Source organism: Numenius arquata, chromosome 10, assembly GCF_964106895.1.
Source record: "Numenius arquata chromosome 10, bNumArq3.hap1.1, whole genome shotgun sequence".
Classification (NCBI taxonomy): Eukaryota; Metazoa; Chordata; class Aves; order Charadriiformes; family Scolopacidae; genus Numenius; species Numenius arquata.
The window spans coordinates 12,009,046-12,031,562 of record NC_133585.1 but is presented as its reverse complement, the minus strand read 5'-3'; the positions used below and the strand labels follow the sequence as shown (position 1 = coordinate 12,031,562).

Below are 22,517 nucleotides of genomic sequence, written 5' to 3'. Positions count from 1 at the left end.
TCGAAAGTCAGTAGTAGGAGATGGGCAGACAGGATAGTTATAGAGTTTTGTTTCTTTAGGAAACCAAATCAAAATTTGTTCCAACTAGGCAGGAATTGCCTCAGATTAAAAAATACATTTAAAGACCTTCAGGCTAGGTTTATTCTAGCTAGTGAGAGCACTGATTATGAGGACTGAGCTGTAGCTCATCCCTGGTAACAGGCTGAAGTCATGTAGGAAAGGAATGGTGAACAAAGTACATTGTACAACACTGAGCAGAACTGATATATCCATGGCACAGGATCCCCTTGTAACAAGGGGAACGAGCAACCTGAGAGAAGTCAGGATTTAAAAAAGAGCACAATCTTGGTTTTCCTCTTCGGGGGAGAATTAAAAAAAACAACAACAACAACAAAAAAAAAAAACAGTGGGAAGAAAAAAAAAAAAAAAAGTACAACTTTGCTTTTCCTCTTAAGAGGAGAATAATTTTAAGCACTAATAAGTGGGTGAAGCAGGGGCCCGGGAGTGCATAATCTTGTTTAGCTTATTAAGGAGTAGGCACCCATTGGTAAAGTGGCCATTTGTTCATCAGCCCAGATGGAGCAAGGATGCTTGCAAAAAAGTAGCATACATCAGGGCAGTGTTTACATTGTTTTTCTGATAGAGGGAAACTGACTTGATAATCAAAGGAAATATTTTGCTATCACACAAGATTTATAAGGCTGTTAGCAATGACATTTTTGCAACATAGATCAATGTCATGTCTGAAGAGAGGCCGAGACAGGCTAACGAAATAAACTGTGAGTCAACGCATAGGAAAAAACTGCACTAAATTGAATTTTAGAGCTCCACATTTAAGATAGCAATGCTACTAGTAAGCCCTAACAAGGGGAAATAAAATCATTAAATTGCTTTTTGTTTTATGAAGTGAATTTTTTTTGTTTTTCTTGGGAGCTATTACATTTCAGTCTGTTACACATGATTTAGTCAGACTGTGTAAGTCTGGCCCATAGTTTAAAGACACAACAATTACATTCTGCTATTCTGAGAAAGAAAGGGGAGCTTGGAGAGTAGAAATACCTGGAGACCTTTTTAAATTTAAAGCTAAATTAATTTTCCAATGGCAATTTTAATATTTTCCCAGGAGCTACACTGAAGGCTGAATTTTGTAACATTTTCTGGAGCTGAAATGACTTGGAGGGGTGATTTTATGGAAATTTTTCCTTTTTTTCTTTTTTTTTTTTAAAGAGCTGTTGTACAGAAATTCCATTGGTTGTATGTTGTGTTTAATATGAGGTTACCCTGATGTGGTTCAGATGAGACAGTTGCCCTGAAGAAAGACTTGCCTCTGCTTTAGAGATGATGTGGAGTCTCAGCTTGTAAGATGTGGATTCCCAGCACAAGTCTTGAAACAAAACTGTTTTTCTTCCCAGCTGCTTTAGTTTCACAGTCTTAGGAACAAATCCTGCCTGAAAGTAACACTTCACCTCTCCAGTGCTCTGAGTTTACCTTTGAAACCGCCTCTGAAATTGAATGGTTTCTTGAATATTATGACTATTTAAACATTAATCAGCAACGTGGGTTTGTTAGGCAATGGTCTGAGGCAAAACCATAGGTAGCAAGTTCACTTAACATAGCTGGTTATTAACATTTATTAATTTCATGAGTGGTTTGACTAAGTTTTTTGTAGAGTAAGTCTATGCTTTATCTTGGCACAGTGGGATGTAGAGCATTACCCAGGCTGAATTGTCTAATTTTTAATCAACAGAAAATGAGTTGTATTTGATACTAAACTGATTTCTTCACTGGAGGGCATCTCTTCCTTTTATTAGACACTGCATTTAGGTCTTTAAAAGAGAACTTACTATAATCATTTCCTCATTGTTAATGACCTTTATTAGAAATGGCACTTTGAAATACCAGAATACATTTCCCAGAATACCAGTCCATCTGAGGATCAGGTCCCAGATAGGGACCTCTCTCCTCTAGGGAAGAGACATGTAAGAAAATGCACAAATGTGCAAGCCTTTTAAGGGAGGCGGGGGAAGTCCCTGATGCGTTACAGCTGTCTGAGCTTATCTGTATATAGTTTATGGGTCTAAATACCTGTAAATTTGGGGTATCTGGATTTTGCAATTGGAGTTTTATTTTTCATGCACGTTACACAGCAGTTAAGTTGGTTGCTTTTAAGCCTTCCTTCTCAACCTGATAAGGCTCTCAGCTGTCCATTTGCCATACCCCATTAGAATCCCCCATTACCACTTTTCTTGGCTATCTTCATGGCTAACATTTCATGTTGATCACAGAGCGCACTGAATAAAGGCTTATTTCATCTGGCTACTGTTCTCCCTTGCAAACCTTTCAATATTTATAAAAAAAAATAAATCTCTACTAAATCTTGATTGCAAGCTCTTTAAGATGGAGGCCATTTTTGAATTGTTAGTTTGTACAACACCAAGCTTAGTGGAATCCTAATTTGTGGCTAGGATGCCTAATTATGAGACAGATACAAATAATAAATGTTTCACAGGCTTCCCAGGGAGGTTGTGGAGTCCCCTTCTCTGGTGATTTTCAAGACCCTCCTTGAGGCCTTTGACACCGTCCCCCACAGCGTTCTCCTGGAGAAGCTGGCGAATCTTGGAATAGACAAGTGTACTCTTCACTGGGTAAAAAACTGGCTGGATGGCTGTGCCCAGAGAGTTTTAATTAATGGGGTGAAATCCAGTTGGTGGCCAGTCACCAGTGGTGTCCCTCAGGGCTCAGTTTTGGGGCCAGTCTTGTTTAATATCTTTACTGATGATCTGGATAAGGGGATTGGGTGTACCCTCAGTAAGTTTGCAGATGACACCAAACTAGGTGGGAGTGTTGATCTGCTTGAGGGTCGGCAGGCTCTACAGAGGGACCTGGACAGGTTGGATCAATGGGCCAAGGCCAATGAGATGAGGTTTCATAAGGCCAAGTGCCGGGTCCTGCATTTCGGTCACAACAACCCCAGGCAACGCTACAGGCTTGGGGAAGAGTGGCTGGAAAGCTGCCCAGCAGAAAAGGACCTGGGGGTATTGGTAGACAGCTGGCTTAACATGAACCAGCAGTGTGCCCAGGTGGCCAAGAAGGCCAATGGCATCCTGGCCTGTATCAGGAATAGCGTGGCCAGCAGGAGTAGGGAAGTGATTGTGCCTCTGTACTCAGCCCTGGTGAGGCCTCACCTCGAGTACTGTGTTCAGTTCTGGGCCCCTCACTACAGGAAGGACATTGAAGTGCTGGAGCGTGTCCAGAGGAGAGCCACCAAGCTGGTGAGGGGTCTAGAGAACAAGTCATATGAGGAGAGGCTGAGGGAACTGGGCATGTTTAGTTTGGAGAAGAGGAGGCTGAGGGGAGACCTCATTGCCCTCTGCACCTACCTGAAAGGAGGTTGTAGAGAGGTGGTTGTTGGCCTCTTCTCCCAAGGGAATTATGGCAGGACCAGAGGAAGTGGTGTAAAGTTGCGGCAGGGGAGGTTTAGATTAGATGTTAGGAAGAATTACTTTACTGGGAGAGTGGTCAGGCACTGGAACAGCCTGCCCAGGGAGGTGGTGGAGTCGCCATCCCTGGAGGTATTTAAGAAACGTGTAGACGTGGCACTTCAGGGCATGCTCTAGTGCCCGAGATTGTTGGGTTGTGTCTGTTTGTGGGTGGGTGTGGTGTGTGGTTGTTTGTTTTGTTTTGGTTGGTTGTTTGGTTTGGTTTTGGTGTTTGGTGTTCTGGGATTTTTTTTTTGTTTGTTTGTTTTTGGTGTTTTGGGTTTTTTTTGTTTGTTTGTTGGTTGGACTCGATGATCTCAAAGGTCCCATCCAACCAAAAATATTCTGTTATTCTGTGATTCTGTGATGCAGTCCTGAGCAATGTGCTCTAGGCAATCCTGCTTTAGAAGGGGAGTTGGACTAGATGATCTCTAGAGGTCCCTTCCAACTCTGACAATTCCATGATTCACAGATGCACATTCCCTGTGAATATGTTGAATACAGGGTGGCATGTTCTGTGACAGTTCTAGGTAAGAGAGCTAGTGCCCAAGAGTGATGGTCTTGCTACTCATGTCTAATGCAGAGTTTTGTAATCATGCTTTCCAAGAAGTATTTTTGAAGTTGAGGTTAGTTGAATATGGGTATTTGGAGGGTGTTTAGGTCATTAGAAATTTTCATAAGTGTGTCATAGCAGGTACTTACCTATTTAGAGATGCCTACATTTTCTGGTGATTAAGTAGTTAATGATTGTATCTTCGTACTTTTCTTGAAAAAACAACTAGTCCTTATTCAAGCAAAGCAATGTTTTACTTACCAGAAGAGTGTAATTAGTCTGAGCTGCAATTGCATCCTTAAATCTCTGCATCTTCTCAGAATCCTGTTGGGGAAATCAAAATATATTTATTATTGAATAAACTCTCAAAGAAATAGCATCTTCCATCAATTAACCAGCAGCCAAACAGCATGCACTCTCAAATGTCCTTTGCTCCTGGCACAGGTGTAAGTACTCTTTATAAATGAAAAGCCATAGGGATTCAGTGTCCTGATCAGCAACGGTGCCTGGTTGTGCAAGGATTGAACAGGTTTATTGGTGGTGGTTTGTTTCAGGTCAAGGAAAGACTTGCAGTTCCTTTCATGGATTCCTTCCATGGATTTTGGGGGTGTAGATTATTATTAATTGAATTGTTCCATTTGAAGTAGGGAAAATAATTGCCTAGTATAATTCAGTGTTTTCAAAACAGCCAGGCAGTATATCTTCTCCAGAATGGTTTATCTAGACAATGACAGTGATATTAATAAAAGCCATTACTGATATTTTACTAGCCAGTCAAAAAATTACTCCCCTGTGTGAAAGGGCTATCTAGAATTTTCCAGGGCTGCTCTGCCCTCCACAGATGCCTCACATTTCAGATAAAAAGCTAGTAAATTTTGACTCCTGTCAAATGGCAGCCTTTTATATTAAGGGGATGATCCTAAGAAGTACTGCCCTGCTGTACATCAAGTCCAACACTGCAACTTTGGGAGACCCTGAAGCAGCCAGAAATTACTGGATCTCCAGATAAACAGGAAACCTTCAGCTCCTATGGACGATGAATGATCTTTTGAACAAAGAATTCATTTTGGAAGCAATTCAGGGCCACCATCAGGGACCTTCAAAGTACAGTCTGTTATTTTTTAATAGGGCTAGAGCTAGGCCTTAGTTCCCTTATACAGATTAAATTACAAAATGCAGTCTTTAAATCTGATTAATTTACAGCTATTCAAGCAATCTCTGCAGTGTCAGTTGCTGCTTCTTTTACAGCAAGTGTCAAATGTGTGAGATATTTCTCCTGCTAGAGAATCAATCCAACTCAATCAATCTTTGGTGACTGTTCAAACTGTCGTTTGAAAATAATTTTTATTAGCGTCAGATAGAAAATTGTTTTTAATTTGATTTGGATTAATGGCTATTAACAAACAATATTTTGGGGAGCTCAAGGCTACTTAAACCAAGTGATGCATCTCTTCATCTCTTTGCCCAAAAAATAGAATTAATCCCTTCACATCCAGAGGCAATCTGTAGGTCTAAAGAAATCACCTTGGAATAGGGTTGTGTTAAGTGCATTTTGTTTCTAATGATTCTGTGATAATCCTATATCTACTTTTGAACTGAAAGATAAAGATGTTCACATCAAAACTGAGATTTCTAAAAGTTTGTAGGAAAGAATCACAGATCAGTTTAAATGTCCTTTGCATCTCAGTGGGCAAGAAGCCAGGAAAACTCAGTGGATTGCGTTGCATTATGACGGCAGATTTTTCAGAGCTAACGATACCATTATTCTCCCTATTTGGTGCAGCCAAAACATGCGATATAAAGATTTGGGGGCTGAGACTGAGCTCACTCTAGACATGCATGGCATTCTGCTTGCCTGTGGGAAGCAGTTCAGTTTAGGATGCTGTGAAAGGTGGGAACAGTCTCAAATTTGGGTAGTAAAATGTTGAGAAATGCTGAAGCTTTGGGAGAACTGCAGAAGTCAGTCAGTGTTGGAGTAAGGAAGGTAGGAATAGATTGTTGAAGGGAACAAGGAGGATCTGGCAAAACAATGTGCCAGGAGCAGGCTGGCTTCTCCTAGGAGTACAGTTAGCCTGCAGCAGTGTTTGTCAGAGCTGGGGATATACGAGCACCCAAGTGTGGAGGGGACGGTGTGCAGACATGACAGCAGCTTCTAATGAAATATGATTAAGAACCATGTTGTGCAGACAGGACACTGATAGCAAATAGCAACAGCCTCTTCTTGTCTATTGCATGGTAGTCACTATTATGTCAATATGGTCAGTATCGTCATAATCCACCTTGAATTACCCGCTTAGCATAGGTGATTACTTCAGGTTTCCTTTGAGTTTAACGTGGAACTTATTTGAGCCTTGTTCATCATGAGCTTAACCTTAAGGAGCTGGAGGAAGCAGTGGAGGAACAGAGCACTTCTCTGGGCAAATTTTCCTCATCCTCTGGATCATTAGAGCTTGGTTTAAAATATTTTATTAATTTAGACTTAATCTACAGCCCAGCAATGCTTCTAGCAATGCTGTACTAGATTCTAAAGAACAGCCTTGTGGGCTGTTGCCACTGGAGTGGGCTTACTGTGCAAAATAATCTATATTGTGGCAGTGTTTTGCATCTCAACAGCCACCTGGAAATTCCCTGTACAGCAGCGAAGTGCAGTGGGTGGAAGTGGCACACAGAGAGGCGTTGAGGGAGGCTCTCCAGGGATGGCGGGCAGGACATTGCACAAAGCTGTCTGTGCAGTTACAGTCTCAGCTCTCTCAGCTGTACCTCTTTGCATCCCCATTGACAGTACTCATGCTTCTGGCAAACAGATGGTGGTGTCTCAAAGAAAGGCAATTTAATTTTTCTTTTTGCAGGATGATGTCAAGACAGTTAGGAGAGTTGTTTCATTAGCTTGATGAACTCTTCATCATGAAGGCTCAGCCCCCTCGAGGATCCTATAAAACTAACTCTATTTGGTAGAAACATACCTTTAAAACCAAAAAGATCAGCCAGAATATATCCACCTTATCCAGAAATTAAAGCATGTGAATTATATCACTTTGAACATTGCAATCTGCAGCAGAGCTATCTACTGCAGGGGACCTGCCAGGTAATTCCCCTGCTGTGGCTGTATAATGATCCTGAACTTAGCATGTTCAGCCTAGATCTCTACAGGGAGAAGAATTTGGATCTGATGATAGATCATTCAGAAGACAGTACTAAGTCTAAAATCAGATGTTTTGTTTCTTATAATGTCATGTTTAGGCACCTGTGAAACTTTTGGATGCTTAAATAAAAATAAATATTTCTATTTAGCTTAATGGTTGGTTTGCACAAAAAGTAAAATCCTGTAAGGCTTGCTACCCCCTTCCCCCCCCCAATGCCTTTATATTCTCTGTTAACATTAACAAGTGAGAGATTTGAGATCATGAATGCATTATTTGCTTAGTGTTTTGTCAAAGAAGGCAGAGGAAGCCAGACCAACATACCGATAGAGCTGTCTTGTCATCAGTCATTGCTTTTACAAAAGCAAATGCTTCTGAGGTAGCAGACCTAATATTGTCAACTCTGCCCTCATCAAATCGGCGTATGGAAGCACTTTCGTAGGTAGGGACAAGTCTCCTGTGGCATCTAAGAGAATGAAGTAATAAAAGCAAAGAATAATGATTTTCAAGGACTCATAAAGAATAAAAGAAATATAGGCTTGGTACATTTTATTGTTACAGCCATGATTTTATTTTTTGCATAGTATTCATCTTAATGTTGATAGAATTCTATAAGAAACTTAAAAAAGATGGATGTTCACTCCTTCCTTATATGAGGAGCTGCATACAGCTGTATACATTTTAGTTATGCATTGCCAGTAAAAAATGACTTGCTGTGTAAAAACAAGGCTAGTAAAACTAAAATTTACTGAAAGATCTCAAGGAATGTTTTATTTGTACTGCACCATAAAATAATTGTGTAATTAATCATTTACTTATGGGCGTGAAATATGTTTTATTTGAAACAAGAAAAAATGCACTCTGTGTGAATGAAAAATAGAAAACTAAGAGGGGAAAAGGGTGCTATTTGAGGCTGTGAGCTGGATTGAAAACGCACATAGCAAATAGACCAGGCTTTGAAGACTATTGTTTAATTTGAGTCCAGGTATGTAGCTACCATTCCTTGCTTCAGGAGACCTACTGTGCCTTCCAGTTGAAGCAGGGGTCTCAGGATGTAACTATCCCCTAAGGTTTTTGTTGCATACATGGGATTTACATTACAGCTGGGATGCAGATGAAAATCTTGGACCAGGTCATTGTTGGAGTTTGGTGAATGGAATACAAAATGGATGTTTAACAGAAGTTAATGGAGTACGCAAAATATGTTAGGCATCTCTGGCTTTGACTAGGTAAAGATCACTTCAGGGTTTAATTTGACATGATAAAGAGTTATTCATGTAATAGGCTGTTTTGCAGGAAACCATGCAACCGATTTCTAGCCTGGTGCGTTAGGTCTTCTGTCAACATGGAAAGGAGCTTTTAACTTTGATAATACCATGGAAATTAGATGATATTATCAAATCTTTGGATGCCTTTGAAAAAGGAAGCAGCAGTAGTTACTGCCCTGTGCAGGAACTCTGATCTGATATGCTGCTGTAGTATTTTCCCCTGTGAATGTATTTCCCCCTGTGGTGCAGGAGATGCATATGTGGTGAACTATGGGTTATTGCCACGGTTCCTCCCAAGCTACCCGCAGTTCTGCCCCAGGAACTTGGACTCCCTATCTGCTTCTGCTGCTGTGGGTGGCAGGGTTGTCTGCTGCTCCCTGCCATGTCCCCTCACCTGCTTCTCTATGCCAAGCGGAGGGACAGCTGTGGGGAGGGTACAGACTGGGAATGGCATGTGTGGGACACAGGGATGGGAAGGTAGAGTAAGGAAAAGAAAAGGGAGTGAGAGAATGGAGTACTTTGTCAGAACTGGGTGGTAACTTCTTTCTTGTCTGACCTACAGTCACTAGACAAGATTAGTCATTTCCATGCAGGAGGCATTTGTTTGGGTGCTGAGGCAAAAAAAAAGGACCCTCTGTATAAAAAACCAAATTGTAAATCTCCTCTTGTGCTACCTTGTTCCTATGATTTTAATTAACCTTACCTGTAAAATGCCAGCTGAAGTGCTACTTGAATGTAGGCATCTGGACTAATCTTTTGTTTCTTGATAAATTCCTTTCCATAGTTCTCAAACTTGTAGGCAATAAAATCCAGATTTGTTACTATCCTGGAAAACAAGCAGAGGCAGTTACTGTGGGGTAAGATGCAAGAATCTCGTGTTCCATTTCCATTTGCTAATAAAACCCAGAGATCATTTCCTGCTTGTACCCACTCGGAGGTGAGTGGGCTCCTGTTCTGCAGACAGTCCTGGCCTTTGGTAACTCGCTCCTAGTCTGCAACTTTTACTCATGCAGGTTCTAGACTGTGCTTGTTACCTGCAGCCTTCACATGAGCTGTGGCACTCAGGTAATTCTATTCATTTCAGTCAAAAGCCTTTTTTTTTTTTTTTTTTAAAACAAAACAAACCAGAAACAAACCCATAGTGTTTCCACTCCTGAAGCCTAAACCAGGGCCTCCTTTGTTCTCAACAAATTTCTGTGAGATTGACTTGTGTGAGAAATGGGTGGACTTAGAACCTAATGAAGGCTGTAAGCTCCTTGCAAGTTTCAATTCAGAGGACTACTACCTTTGTTTAAAACCAAAAAGGAATTACTCTGCATCCTGAATGTTTTCATACTCTCATGTATGCTCCTAGCCACTTTAAGGTCTGATCTAATGCAATCATACTGGGCATAGTTACAGCTGATCATGCAGACAATGTGTTAGTTCTCTACAGAAAGATCCCAGGCCTGTGTGTTGAGATGAAATAAATTGAAAAAAAGCCTCTCCTTGCCATCCCCACCCCCAAAGATCATGCAAATCTTTTACAGTCTGGAAACACAGTCAGAAGAACTAACCTTTGTAGGAGCAATGTGAGTGTAAACAAATTACATTCCTGAATTCAAATTGTTTATTCAAACCAGTTGTATTCTACTTTCCCATATATGTATCCTCATTGCCCTGGCTTTGGCTTTAGGCAGGTCAAACCCATAAAGTGCATCCATGAAAAAGGAGGACCTGTACTGTTTGCATCCTGTGCAAATAGGACTCATCTGTTTTTCCAGTGGTCTTTAGCTTTCCTAATATCTACATGGAAGGAAAACAGTAGTAATGCAATTCCTGAATACAGTGAAGTAGCTCCAGCCCATAAGGGTGCCATCCTGCAAAGAGATGCTAGGTATGTCCAGCTTGGGAAGATGAGGAGGAGCGGGAGGGCAGGGCGAGCCTTCCAGGAGGAAACCCATGCCTGCTCTCACTGTGCTGGGTAGTTCCCAGCTTGTAGTCATTGCTGAGAAAAATGAGGCATCCATTCTACCTTTGGAGCTTTTCTGCTGATGATGCCAGATGTGCCTGAATTTCAGGGGAACATTTCCATCTCAGTCTCCGTGGGGCAGGAAGCTCGCTCACTGAATCGGCTCGGACTAATTTCTTGGAGCTTTCTTTCCTGTTAGTATGTGAGAAAAAAGTTGCTAAGATCACAAGAATAATCTATTTGTTAAACACTGCTTTTTTATCATGTAAATGACTGGTTTCCAACAGCTGTATGGGTCTTAGTGGCCCCCTGTGCATCAGGGGGAATTTGCCACTGGCAGTGGCTGGCCTGGGTACGATAGGTGTACTGAAAGGGGACTCACATGTGCTTGAGCAAGTGTTCAGTGCACTGCACCAGTACGATGCCATCGAAAGGGGAATGTTCACACACGGTACCGCAGACTCCGTCTCTTCCTACCACAAACTAAGCAAGGAAAAGAACAAGTGCAAGATAAATATAGAACAAACCATGTTCTGTGTAAGTTACCCATGATGTCAACCTAACAAAAGATGTTGTTCTCTGTGGTTTTCCTATTGCTCATATCAGGAACTTCCTTGACTTACAGATCAGTGAGCGACTTACAGACTTATTGCAGGAGACTTTCTTGTCCTGTGAATGGTGTTGCATTTGATCCCTTTCATGCTGCTATTTTGGACTAAGTCCTGTGAAAATGCAAATTTTAGCAATTCCCATTGGACTCCAGAAATTGGATTTAGCATCTTCTTTATGGTAGAGAAAAACCCATCAATAGAAAGACAGGCCTACATTTGCGGGCAATGCAACTGCAATCTGGGAAGTCTGTTAGGATCACTTTTTGGTTTTATAAATATCATATCAAATGAACAAATTCATCCTTATTTGATAGCTTTCTTATAACTTGTTTTACTGCCCTGCTTCCTTTTTACCTTTTTTTTTTTTTTTTTTTGGTGTTTTCTTTATTTCCCTCATACTTGTCTTCATTCCTGGTTTCATTGCATACATATGGTATAACTGGTGATGCTTAACCTGCTGTACTGTAGTTCTGTGATACCCCCATTCAGTTGGTTACTTCTGCATCTCAGACAAAAGCAGAAGTCTAAGACAAAACTGCAACTTATCCCATATATTTTCTGTCCTTTTTCTGGACTATTTCCCCCACTTCTTTTGAAGTGTCTTTGGCTGGACTTTTCCCATTCAGCTTACTCTGCACATTTGTACCGTACGTACACATCCTGCCTCTCTGGTTCCCATGAGGTTTTCACTGAATAAGTGTGTGATGCAAAAAGTTTACTTGGGTATTTTCTGATGCCTTGCTGCAAAGTTGAAGAAGAATGCAGAGGGAAAGAACAAGTTCAACTGTGAGAATTAGTCCCTATGTAATCTGCGTTTTCATGAAAGAAAATGGCATCTTTTTTCCCCTAAGAATTTTGCTTTGCTTTTAAACTACTTCTGGCCTGAATACATCTCAACAGAGGAAGCTCGCCCATATACTATACGGATTTATTTGCTTTCTGCTACCTTCTGATAGTAAACAAAAAGAAAATTATGTTTATTCTCATCTGCTTGAAACATCTCAACTAGTGGCCTTGCAAATAACAGAGGATTCTAACTAAAGCAAATGGTTTGTTCTTTAAAAACACAGCACTGGCATCGGGTAATAATGTCATTTACAGTGGCATAAATCAGGAATGACTATTGAAATGTATTTGCACTGGGGTAGGTCAGTGCAAGTGAAATTAGTGGTTTCTCTTTTCATGTTGCTGTTCTTAGATATGGCAAGAGCAACAAGCATTGCACAAGCAATGTATCAGTCAGGGGTTCTTCAATTTTTCATGAGGTGTCAGCATTGTTGACAGTTGGAGATTAATACATTGCTTCACCCTGGGTCTGTTGCAAAAAGTGAAACTCACAGTGTGACACTTTCAAATATGACAATCAAAATCCAATTGGGAAAAAGGCTGGAGAAATCAGTACTTCCAGGAAAGTCTCAACAAGAACGTCATTAAATGAGTAAACAGTCTGTTAAGTGAGAACTTAATACTAACTTAAACACATGCTAAACTATAAGCAGTAGTATTTCTAGGATGTCAGGAAAATGTGTGAGAAAACAAAGTTACTGTACTTTTTTGTTCTAGAATGCTAGCCCAGCATTTGATTGAGTATAACTAAATGCGTACTGTATTGTGGTTGGATTTGTTTTTTCTTAGTCAGATGTCTACCTACCTGTGTGCCTGTGTATCTGTCTTCCTCCTCAAGTGCAACGGGCAACTTCAGGGAAGGTGAAAGCGTACCTGTGTTGGAGAAGCGCCCCCCCACTGCTTCCCCTGCCTTGCAAGGAACAGCGCTGCTGTTCACAGAATCACAGAATCACAGAATGCAAGGAACCCTGCCTTGGCAGACACTGACACCACCTTCCCCTCTTTCTCCCATTTGAGTGGTCCCTGCCACTAAGTGGTCCCTGCCACAAGGGCAACTGGAGTCCTTTGCCATGTGCGAGTAATATCATAGTACCGTAAGGTTTTTACCTGCATAGGTTTGTCATACCAACGATTGGCCCCATTTTTATGGTAGCCTCCTCCATGTAGCAGTTGCAATGCCATGTTTGTATCGTTGAGTTCCACCTCACTTGGGCTGTCCAGGCACACCAGGCATATGCACCGTTCAATCATGTCAAGAGAGTCGCGGTTAGTAGAGTCTGGGGATAAAAGAGTGAAATGTTCACATCCTCTTACCTGTAGTACAGGACTGGCTGGGGAACCCTGCTGCCTTAGAGAGCACTGAAGATCTGACCCTGACTCTGCGATGAGCTGGTGTCTGCAGAGCTCTCAACAGCAGAACATCTCAATGCCAGGAAAAGTTACACCAAGGCATTCATTCATGTTTTAACTTTTGCAATATCTCTGTGTATCTTTCATGTGATTCAGCAATGTCCACTTTCTTTTTCTGCCTTTCATATCCTGAAGTAATTATGTTACAAACCAGATTTATTTTAGAGCCAGCAATGCTTACTTATTTTACATGTAACAGTTACAGAGAGGACAGGTGGCAAATAGACAATTTCAGAGCTCACACTTGCTGCAGTGCTGCAGTATTCTGCTCTGGAACAGCACAGCCTATACTGGTTTTGTGCCGTTCTCCCATTAAAATCCTTTACTGGACAAGGAACAACAGGGCTCATGTTGGTTTTGTGTTCTAGTATTAAAAACCCTCTTCTCTCTCCTGTCCTTGGTCATTTCTTGTACTTTAGAGAAGAAAGCCCTGGATTGGGTATATTGCCTATGTCATGAGGAAACATCTGTGGATGAGGTTGTGAGGTTTAGTTTTCGAACGTGGTATTGCCAAAATCATGGGTTGCCACATTCTACTTCCCTCTTAATCACCAGTGTACTGCTGGATAAAACATGCCTTGTCTGGCTCTCTGTTTCTTTTTCCTATTCTGTCAGTCTTGCTTCTACAGATGGACTGCAAAGGCTATTTTTACGTTGACCTCAGTGCTTTGATCCTAATTTTATAGTGTATTTATGCAGGTTTTTTTTCTCAGTTTTTTTAACTCAGAAATATAAAATTTTGTTTGCTTCTGAGGGCCATCTTGAGGCATAGGAAATATTTAATTGTGAGCACTTAATACAGCTCTTAATTGAAAGGATAAAAGTGTGGAACCTATAATAAGAATCTGTTTTATTTAAAAGCATATAACATCATTAATTGCTGTTAAATGTTTGTTAACAAGATCAAAGGAAAAAGAGTTTTCAAACATCAACTTTAAATTCCTTCCATTCTTAACAGATCAGATTTCATCTGCTAGATTTTGCTAGACTTTGGTGAAAATGCTTTTGTTTCAGAATGTTCTTAACTAAAGATATAAATTCAGATTGATCAAAACTTCTTGCAAGTCTATGCTAAGTTCAACAAATCTGTGCTCAATTCAGGAGATGATTTTAGCTGAAAGGATGGAAAATAAAATTCAAATTAAACAATAGTGATTTGCAATTGAAATATGGAACCAAATGTGTATGTTTTAAATGTTTGCAAATATGAAAAGTAGTTTGATCCTCTGAAAGAACAGCATTTTTCAAAGAAAAATGTACCTTCCCACAATGAGTAACATAGGTTAGTGAGGAGCTAGAAAAAAATACAGGTGCTTGTTATCATCCAGGTTCATTCTCCAGATGCTGTGTAATAAAAAAGAGTGAAAACTTGCAAGAAATAAAAAAGATGTCAAGAGAAGAGTCAAGTGCCAGCAGTGGCTGAGAAGGAAGAGAGGGAGATGTGGCCTCTAGCAGGTTATGGTAAGGTACTGTGTGTTGCTGTCTGGCAGCCACGGCGAGGGAGCGCTGGCAGCCATAGTCCCGAGTGAGAGAGGTAGCCAGCCTGACTTCTTGCAGGCTGTGTGGGGACTTGGTGGAGCACATAGTGCGTTGTCTTCCCTTGCACACAGAAGCAGAGTCCTAGGGAAGGCACCTGGTGTTCCTGCCAGCTCCTACAAAGACTTGAGCTGAGAGATTGTAATCGATGGGGCATGCAGATAGGCTGAGCTTTTTGCCACTGATCTGTGCTGCTCTGCAACATGTGAAACACTGATGTCCCTATGAATTGTCTTCAAAAGCATGCAGAAGCTTTATAAGGGAGAATACTATGTCCCTGTCCTCTTGGCTGTAAAACTCTTCTAGTATCTGACATTTGCAAGGCTAACTGTAATTGTGGTCTTTATTCCGTTGGTGGTCTGGGTATATCAATGCAAAGGCTGAAAAGATCCTTGTGAATGGAAGTTGCCCCGTATACACCAGCTGTTGGTATTTGCGGACAGGCACCTTCAAGGGAAAACTGGTTTGATAGTGATTTACAAACTGCTCACAGCTTGCTCAGCATTCTGCTTTATGTTGTCTGATAGGTTTTTATATATATATATGTGTATTTCATTGGGGCTGCTGCCCACACATCTTTGACAGATACGAGGCCCTTATTCTGACATATGGCTTCAAGGTGTCTTGAGTCTAGGTGTTAGAGTGAATAAAAATTAAGCTCTGCTAGAAACAGAAAAGTAGGGGAAAGATGCCCTAACAAAAAGAAACAGACATGTCCAGAGAGCTGATCAAACACTGAAGCAATTATCATATAAAGCAGGCAATGAACTGCACAAGAACTCATGAACCATGACTTGGGATGGAAAGTAAATATTTCCAGAGGAGCTGCAACAGAGGAGAAGGGTGAGAACAAGCCTGAAGCCCTGCAAGACATTTCCTTCTTTCCTTCTTTCCTTCTTTCCTTCTTTCCTTCTTTCCTTCTTTCCTTCTTTCCTTCTTTCCTTCTTTCCTTCTTTCCTTCTTTCCTTCTTTCCTTCTTTCCTTCTTTCCTTCTTTCCTTCTTTCCTTCTTTCCTTCTTTCCTTCTTTCCTTCTTTCCTTCTTTCCTTCTTTCCTTCTTTCCTTCTTTCCTTCTTTCCTTCTTTCCTTCCTTCTTTCCTATCTACACAATTGCATTGAATTGGCCAGTCAGCTTTTGGTTAGTTGGGGTTTTGGGGTTTTGTTTTAAAAGGAAAAATATGAGAAGACAGTTCTGAATCAAATTCAGATATAGTGTGCATAGAACAGCAGCCTGTATAGCAGTAAGAATTCACTTCCTTTACTTAGATGAGTGAGTTTGTTCTGCAGCCTGAATGCAGTTAAAATACTGAATGTGTTTATAAATCAGTGATTACTGGATTTATTACAATTTCTTTGAAATTTGCTAACCTAGAAGACCTATCCCCTACTTGTGTTTCTATAGAGGTCCATGTGTATATCTCCTTCATAACCTCTGTAATGTGCTGTATAGGTCTTCTCTGTCCCAAAGGATCATCTTTCCCTGCCCAATACAGAACAGTTGTGGAGTGACCTCTTCCACCTCGCACTGCTTCACTAGAGGCTTTTCTCTTCCTCTCTTAATTATTGTTGCATGAATATTTCACAGCATATAAGAAAGAAAAAAGGGCTGTTAATAATCGTATCCACATGTAACAGTAATGCATTATACTATATAGACGAGCTGTGCTAATATGAATGGGATTCAGAGGATGGGATTCCTGCTCTAAACTAGAGAAGGCTCACATCACAGTGCTGTAATATTTGCTAGTGCAAAATCTGTTTTTTTCAGCTGCATAACTGAGATGGATTACTTCCTCATTAAAATTTCAGCAAATGCCAGGCAATCTAGAAACAACGTAGAGATGGTTCTGCTAGTTTTCGTTGATTTCTCTTTTTTTCTTTAGAGTGGTGTAGGTTTACATAGTTGATTTTGCTGCAGGTTTCAAGGCGTTCACTCTTTTACTTTAAAGTGGCATGAAAGTAAACAATTAGGTGTTTATCTCATTTTCATTAAACTAAGGCATCTTTTTTCCTTCTGCTTTAAAAACAAAAGATAGGGAGGGGAGAGGGAAGCCTGAAGATGAGACTGGTACCAAGTAATAATGCTGTAATAACGACCAGGACTCGGGGCAGGAGGGGTGTGTTTGTATCTATATAAAGTTATTACAAGCACAGATAAACTTGAATAAGAAAAAGGAAGATCTTCCTTCGGATGGTAAATCTAATATTTTGAGGTTATTGGCAACTCTTGTATATTCCAGAGCATTGGTAAAACAGCAATATTTTCTGTAGCATTGCTAAACTGAGGATAAAGAGATGAGTTAACATTTTTTTCAAGGTGGGGAAATGAATCCCTAATTCATCTAAAATGGCAAAAAGAGGGTGTTTACATCACTTAGCATCAAGGTAAAGTATCTAAGGTGCAAAGTGAAACTGGTGACTAATCCCACCCTTTATTTTCATCTGTTTTAAAGTTAGGCATTTGAGTCCAGAATCCAAGACAGCTAAATGCTGCCTGTTGTTGGAAGAGAGAGAGAACTATCCTCAGATAATAACTGGTGCCACCTTTCCTAGATATTTACTAAAGATTTGGATGAATCGGCCCTGGTACTTTCTGGTTTTCTCCATTGACTAGATAGAGTACACAGCTAGATTCAATAGGTATTTAACTTGTAGATGCCTCTGTTAGATAAGATGAAAAATGTCTAATAGTTGCCAAAAGCTAAGAGGATACATCATTCCTATTAGTACAAAATGGATATGAAGGAGACAAATCACAAAATCTGATGCAATGTAATTTATGTGATGAAAGACAGAGAATGGAGTGAGAGCTATTTACATGGCAAAACACTTAAACATATACAGTCAAAGGGTCAAACCATATATGCTGCTTCCCTGGTAACACGTCTGAACACTTACAGGTATTGAGTTTCCTCCTGCTAGAAAAATTCAGCAGTGAGGTTGCACATTCAGTCCTATATTTGCTGTAACGTTCACTCCCAGCAAAGAAAGGCAACGATGATGAGGAGGAAGAGGAGGAAGATGATGAAGAAGAGAAAGCTGGGATTGCTGCTGCTAACCTTTCATAAGGATCGTCCTGGCCTCTGCCCACTCTGTTCTTCCATCTGTTGTCAGCAGGCCAATTGGAGGCAGCATTTCCTCTTCATTCTCTGCCATTTTGGCTATCTTTCGTAACTGAGTGAAAAGATCTCCCTCACTGAGACGACGGAAATTAATGACAACATCCAAAACAAAAAACTGCAAAAAAATGACAGAAGTCAGAAGAACAGTCACAGATGGGTTGGACCCTTACTGGTCCAACATTTTGCTTTCGCCTGGGTGATGTTAAGATGATGAAGTCCTGCCTGGAGAGACAGACATGTGAGCAATGGAGCTCAAAAACACTAGGGACTGGCCTTGGGCTCACCCCTCCTGTGTTTTTACACCAGTGTAATGCCAGTTGCTATAGGGGACTTAAATTGTGTGTTGGGCTCAAATAAAACTTGTTACTTGAATAAGCTTAAATAAAAGCCTGAATAGATAAAATCAGGAAGTATGTAAATAATTTTCATGGTATTATTTGTTTAAAAATGACCTAGAGAATCTAGAGAACTTCCCATTGAGGTGAAGAACAGGACTTCCTGGAAAAGGGACCGCAGGGGTCTGCCCTTTCACTGCAAGGGGCCAGCAGGCATGGCTCCAGTACTACAAATAGTCGAGCTGGGCTATAAGGTACTCTGCCCAGTCAATATACTCTGCTGCTTGACAGCATTTACTGGTTGGTACAGATTCACTCTAATGCTTCAATATTTCTGCCTGCATCTGTGCTAACTTCTTCAGGCATAGCTTAGGCCCCCCTACATGGGATGATGGTATATATGCCATGTGTTGTGTGCTAATACTTGACTGTCAAGAGAAGAGCATTTCCAGCAAATGCACTCTAGTAAGATATTTTTTTCTCTGTGGTTTCATCTGTTTAATAAACATTTTTGTTTGAATGAGAAAGCAAATGAATTCTGCCACATTCCTCCTTTCTGCATCACTGTACTTAAAACATAATGTGGGCTGAGAACAAAAATGCTGCATAAGCATCTTTTGGAAATACTGACAGTGAATGCTTGGTAAGAAGTGAGCTCATATTTAGCACTCTGCTGTGTTTCTGAACAGTGATTAGATTAGGCTCTTCTTGAGTGAATTTAAACAAACTAAGAAATATAGAAAGGTATAAAAAAAGAACACCCATTTACCTGATTGTTACAAGCAACAATGATGTGCTCTGGTTCTGGCATTACACTGCTTTTCTGAGCCACGAGGGTATCTTTGGTATGTCCTGGAAGACGATAGGAAGAAAAGAGTCCATAGTATTGCTTCATACAGAGAGGATGACCAGACAGCTGTCCACGAGCAAAATCAACAGGTAAAGCACGGCTGGAGAGAGAGAAGGAGAAAAACAAAGCCAGAGGAAAAGAGGGGAGAGAGAGACAGAAAGGAAAAGAAATCTAATCTGTCCTTTGTTCTGTTACAATTAGATCAGGTATAACACAAATTGAATAATAAAACGAGATTACAGTATAAGGGAAATAATAGATGAATTCCCATACCAAAGTTAAATACATCATTCCTGGCAGCTTCATGCATATTCGTTAAGCAATTGCATTATCATCTAGTGGAAATGGAAAGAATAGCAGGTCAGAAGCAGCTTTGCACTGTGCATGGGAAGCCTGCCTAGATGGGACCCTGGAAACTTGCCAGGATGGAAGTCAGCAGAACAGCTGGAAAAGACATACCACCTTGAAAAAAAAGTACTGATGAAATTCATGGCAAATTACAGTGGCCCTGTACTGTGCAGAGTGGCTACAGAGTGTGTGAGAGGGCCTTGCCTGATGAACAGGAATGACTGGGGCAATACAGAGGACATTTCTGTTTTCCACAGAGCCTCGCTTAAGTGCTAATCCTTGCTTAGGCCTATGGGGGAATAAGTGCTGAAAACCTATTCCCTTTTTATTGCAAGGCATATGAAAGCAACACCTCTGAAAAGGCTTCTTTAGTGGCCAGAAAAAAAAGAGAAGTTATCAAAATTATGATTATGGATTGTAAAATATCCCACTGGCACTGCAGCAGGAAATAATGCTCGGGAGAGGCTGCAGAGACCGCAGGAGGAAGATGATCTTGTGCAGAGGTTTTCCCTCAGCAAAAAAGGACTAAGCTTCCAGCCTGCCAGAGAGGGGCAGGGGCAAGGAAGCACACAAGGAGGGTTACTGTCGTACAGCAGATATGGGGTAACGTTTTATGCTAGTTTATCTTGTTTAACTTGTTTGTCTCTTAAGAACTGTTGAAATTCTAAAACAGGGATATTCACTTTAGTTCCTGGCTTTCAAACTCTGTGTACCACTTATTTCCTTTTACAGGTGCTTAATACTTTTTTTTTGTTGTTGTTCCTTATCAGCAGAACAGGGTTATTAGTGTTATCATTCTCTCACATTTTGCATAATGCCGAAATCCTTACATTTAGCAGAGTTTTAAAGAGCATCTATGATGATCCAAAATATTGGAATAGCATGGTAGATATATTTAAGACAATCTATAATTATAGTAATTAAGAAAGGAGTTATTAACCCTGATGGCACCAGAAAATTTTGTACTGATTTAGGAGAAGTTTGTGTAGATCTTATAACTCTCTTGTGTGAGCAAGTTAGGCTTGTTTGAAAAATTTAGTCCTGTCAACTGCATGGAATATTTGCACAGTTTAAATGCCTGGGTTTGGGTTGGAATATTGTGCATCTGCATGTGGAATGATCAAGAAAAGCTAGCAGTATTCTAGCTTCTAGAACTCTAGAAGCTAGAATTCTAGACTTCTGCCAGTATCTGGTAGAAGTCCTTAGCAGAAACAAGCAACTGAAAATGTTACAATTATGGTGTCCTCGTAATTATACAGGAGGGGTGATAAGCAAGCAATAATAACAATATAAGGACACAGTAGTGAGGTTTTTAATAATTATTGATTTAAGGCAAGCAAATCTGATCACAGGATTCTTTGGATTTAGAGTAGAGAGGTCAAAATAACAAGAATTTAAATTAACCATGTTAGAGCAATATGGTTTCTTTAGCTTATCTCAGATGCTTGCATATAAAGATGGAATGAACTACATTAGTATGCAGTAGTACTTCACATCACGTCAGTGCTGGTGTATGCAGTTGCGTGGCATATCTTGGACAAAAGCACGTGTTCTTAAATAAGTACCTCTTCTATACCTTCTGAGTAGCTGTCAGACTTTTGAAGTGAAAAATTAAACAGCCCCTTCCTCTTTCTTTTATCTAATTCATAGATGATAGGGACTTTGTTGTTTGAATATGGACTTTGCCTTCCTCATCCAAATAAGTGGTGGTTAAAGCATATCACGTAGGCCTCTTGTATTTCTAGACAGGAAAAGGACCCCTTTCCCACTATGGTGTGGTACCCATCGTGCTTGGCTCTCCACTGTTGCTATTCTTTGGGGAATAGTGATTTTAGCAGTAAACTTGGAACATACTAGGTGAGGTTAAGAAGTGCTGTGTAAAATGCTATTATGAGCTACCTCATACCTGACCATGAATCCAGGATTTCCCCTGTGTTTATATACAGAAAGTAACAATGGCATAAGTAACTTATTTTTACTAGCCAATGAACCAGCCTGTCTGTGATGAGGCCTCCTTCTCCTGGTGTGATGTGTTACTTCTTTTTTGGTGGGAGGGAGGCCAGGAGGTAGATATTCTAAATGGAAGGTGCAGTACATGGAAGGGGTGCAGCACCCCAGCAGGGGTTCGGTGCCAGGGAAGGCGTGCAGGCTGCGTAGCCGCAGTGCCGCCGCTCTTTGGGTCTGGGGAGCACAGACTTCCTGGTGTGTTCTCAATAGCTCTCTTCGGTAGATTGTACATGTCCTTTGGGCTGCACTGCGTGTGCAAGAGAGATGACTACCAGGCATCAAAAACTGTTAGATTGCAGTAATAAAGCAGAAAGCATATAAAAAATTGCTGAAGTGCTTGGCCTGAAGCATGCTGGAGCCCCAGCCCTTCCAAACAGTGGAGAGGTGCAATGCAGCCTGACTTTGCGCATGTTAGAGCACCCTTGAATCAGAAGCCCTGCAAATACGCAAGCAGCAGCTCTCCTTACATGCTACTTACGTGTCCAGTAAAGCTTTATAGTCTTGCACTCCTGAAATGAGATTGGCAGCAAACCTGCAAGTAGCAGATAGAAGTGACATCAGTCTTTTGTCATTCGGCAACACTGGGCTGTTTCTGAGAGACAGAGGAGAGCCTGAATGATTGATGACACAGCATAAGGAGAGAAAGTCTTCTGTCTTGGCAAGAAGAATCCCCTGCCCCCACCCAAAATCTGAATTAATGCATGTCAAGAGAAATATGAAATCCTAGAGATGGTCCCTTCAAATGGTTAAACGGACTACCACAGGAGGAAGTCTGAAAGCATTTATTTAGAGAGTGGGAGCAGAGGCTGAATATTTAATAGAATCCTTAACATGGGTTTCAATATAAATACTCATAAGCTGTCCAATTTATTAGAGTACTTCCTGTCCTAAGCAGATACTGTTTCTGCAGAGCTGTGGACAGGTGTATTATTTCCTGACACTGCCCATTTGCACTGTGTCTGAATGGGATGCTCTGAGAAAAATATTTCTTTGTTAAAGCACGTACATTAGAAAATGCAAAGTAGAGGTTTTTCGAAAGCAGTGTGCACAATAAATTTGGTC

General features: G+C 40.7%; 1 protein-coding gene across 1 annotated transcript in view; it reads right to left on the bottom strand.

The window, feature by feature from the left end:
- The window catches only part of CHAT (choline O-acetyltransferase), a 32,176-nt gene that overhangs the window by 3,322 nt on the left and 6,337 nt on the right, over positions 1-22,517 (bottom strand). The window contains exons 4-12 of the mRNA XM_074155014.1: positions 21,934-21,987; positions 19,020-19,200; positions 17,853-18,030; positions 12,956-13,125; positions 10,774-10,874; positions 10,455-10,583; positions 9,144-9,266; positions 7,497-7,638; positions 4,294-4,356 (exon numbers count right to left, since the gene is read on the bottom strand). Coding sequence (XP_074011115.1) covers positions 4,294-4,356; positions 7,497-7,638; positions 9,144-9,266; positions 10,455-10,583; positions 10,774-10,874; positions 12,956-13,125; positions 17,853-18,030; positions 19,020-19,200; positions 21,934-21,987 — 1,141 coding nt within the window. The remainder of the gene's footprint in view (positions 1-4,293; positions 4,357-7,496; positions 7,639-9,143; positions 9,267-10,454; positions 10,584-10,773; positions 10,875-12,955; positions 13,126-17,852; positions 18,031-19,019; positions 19,201-21,933; positions 21,988-22,517) is intronic.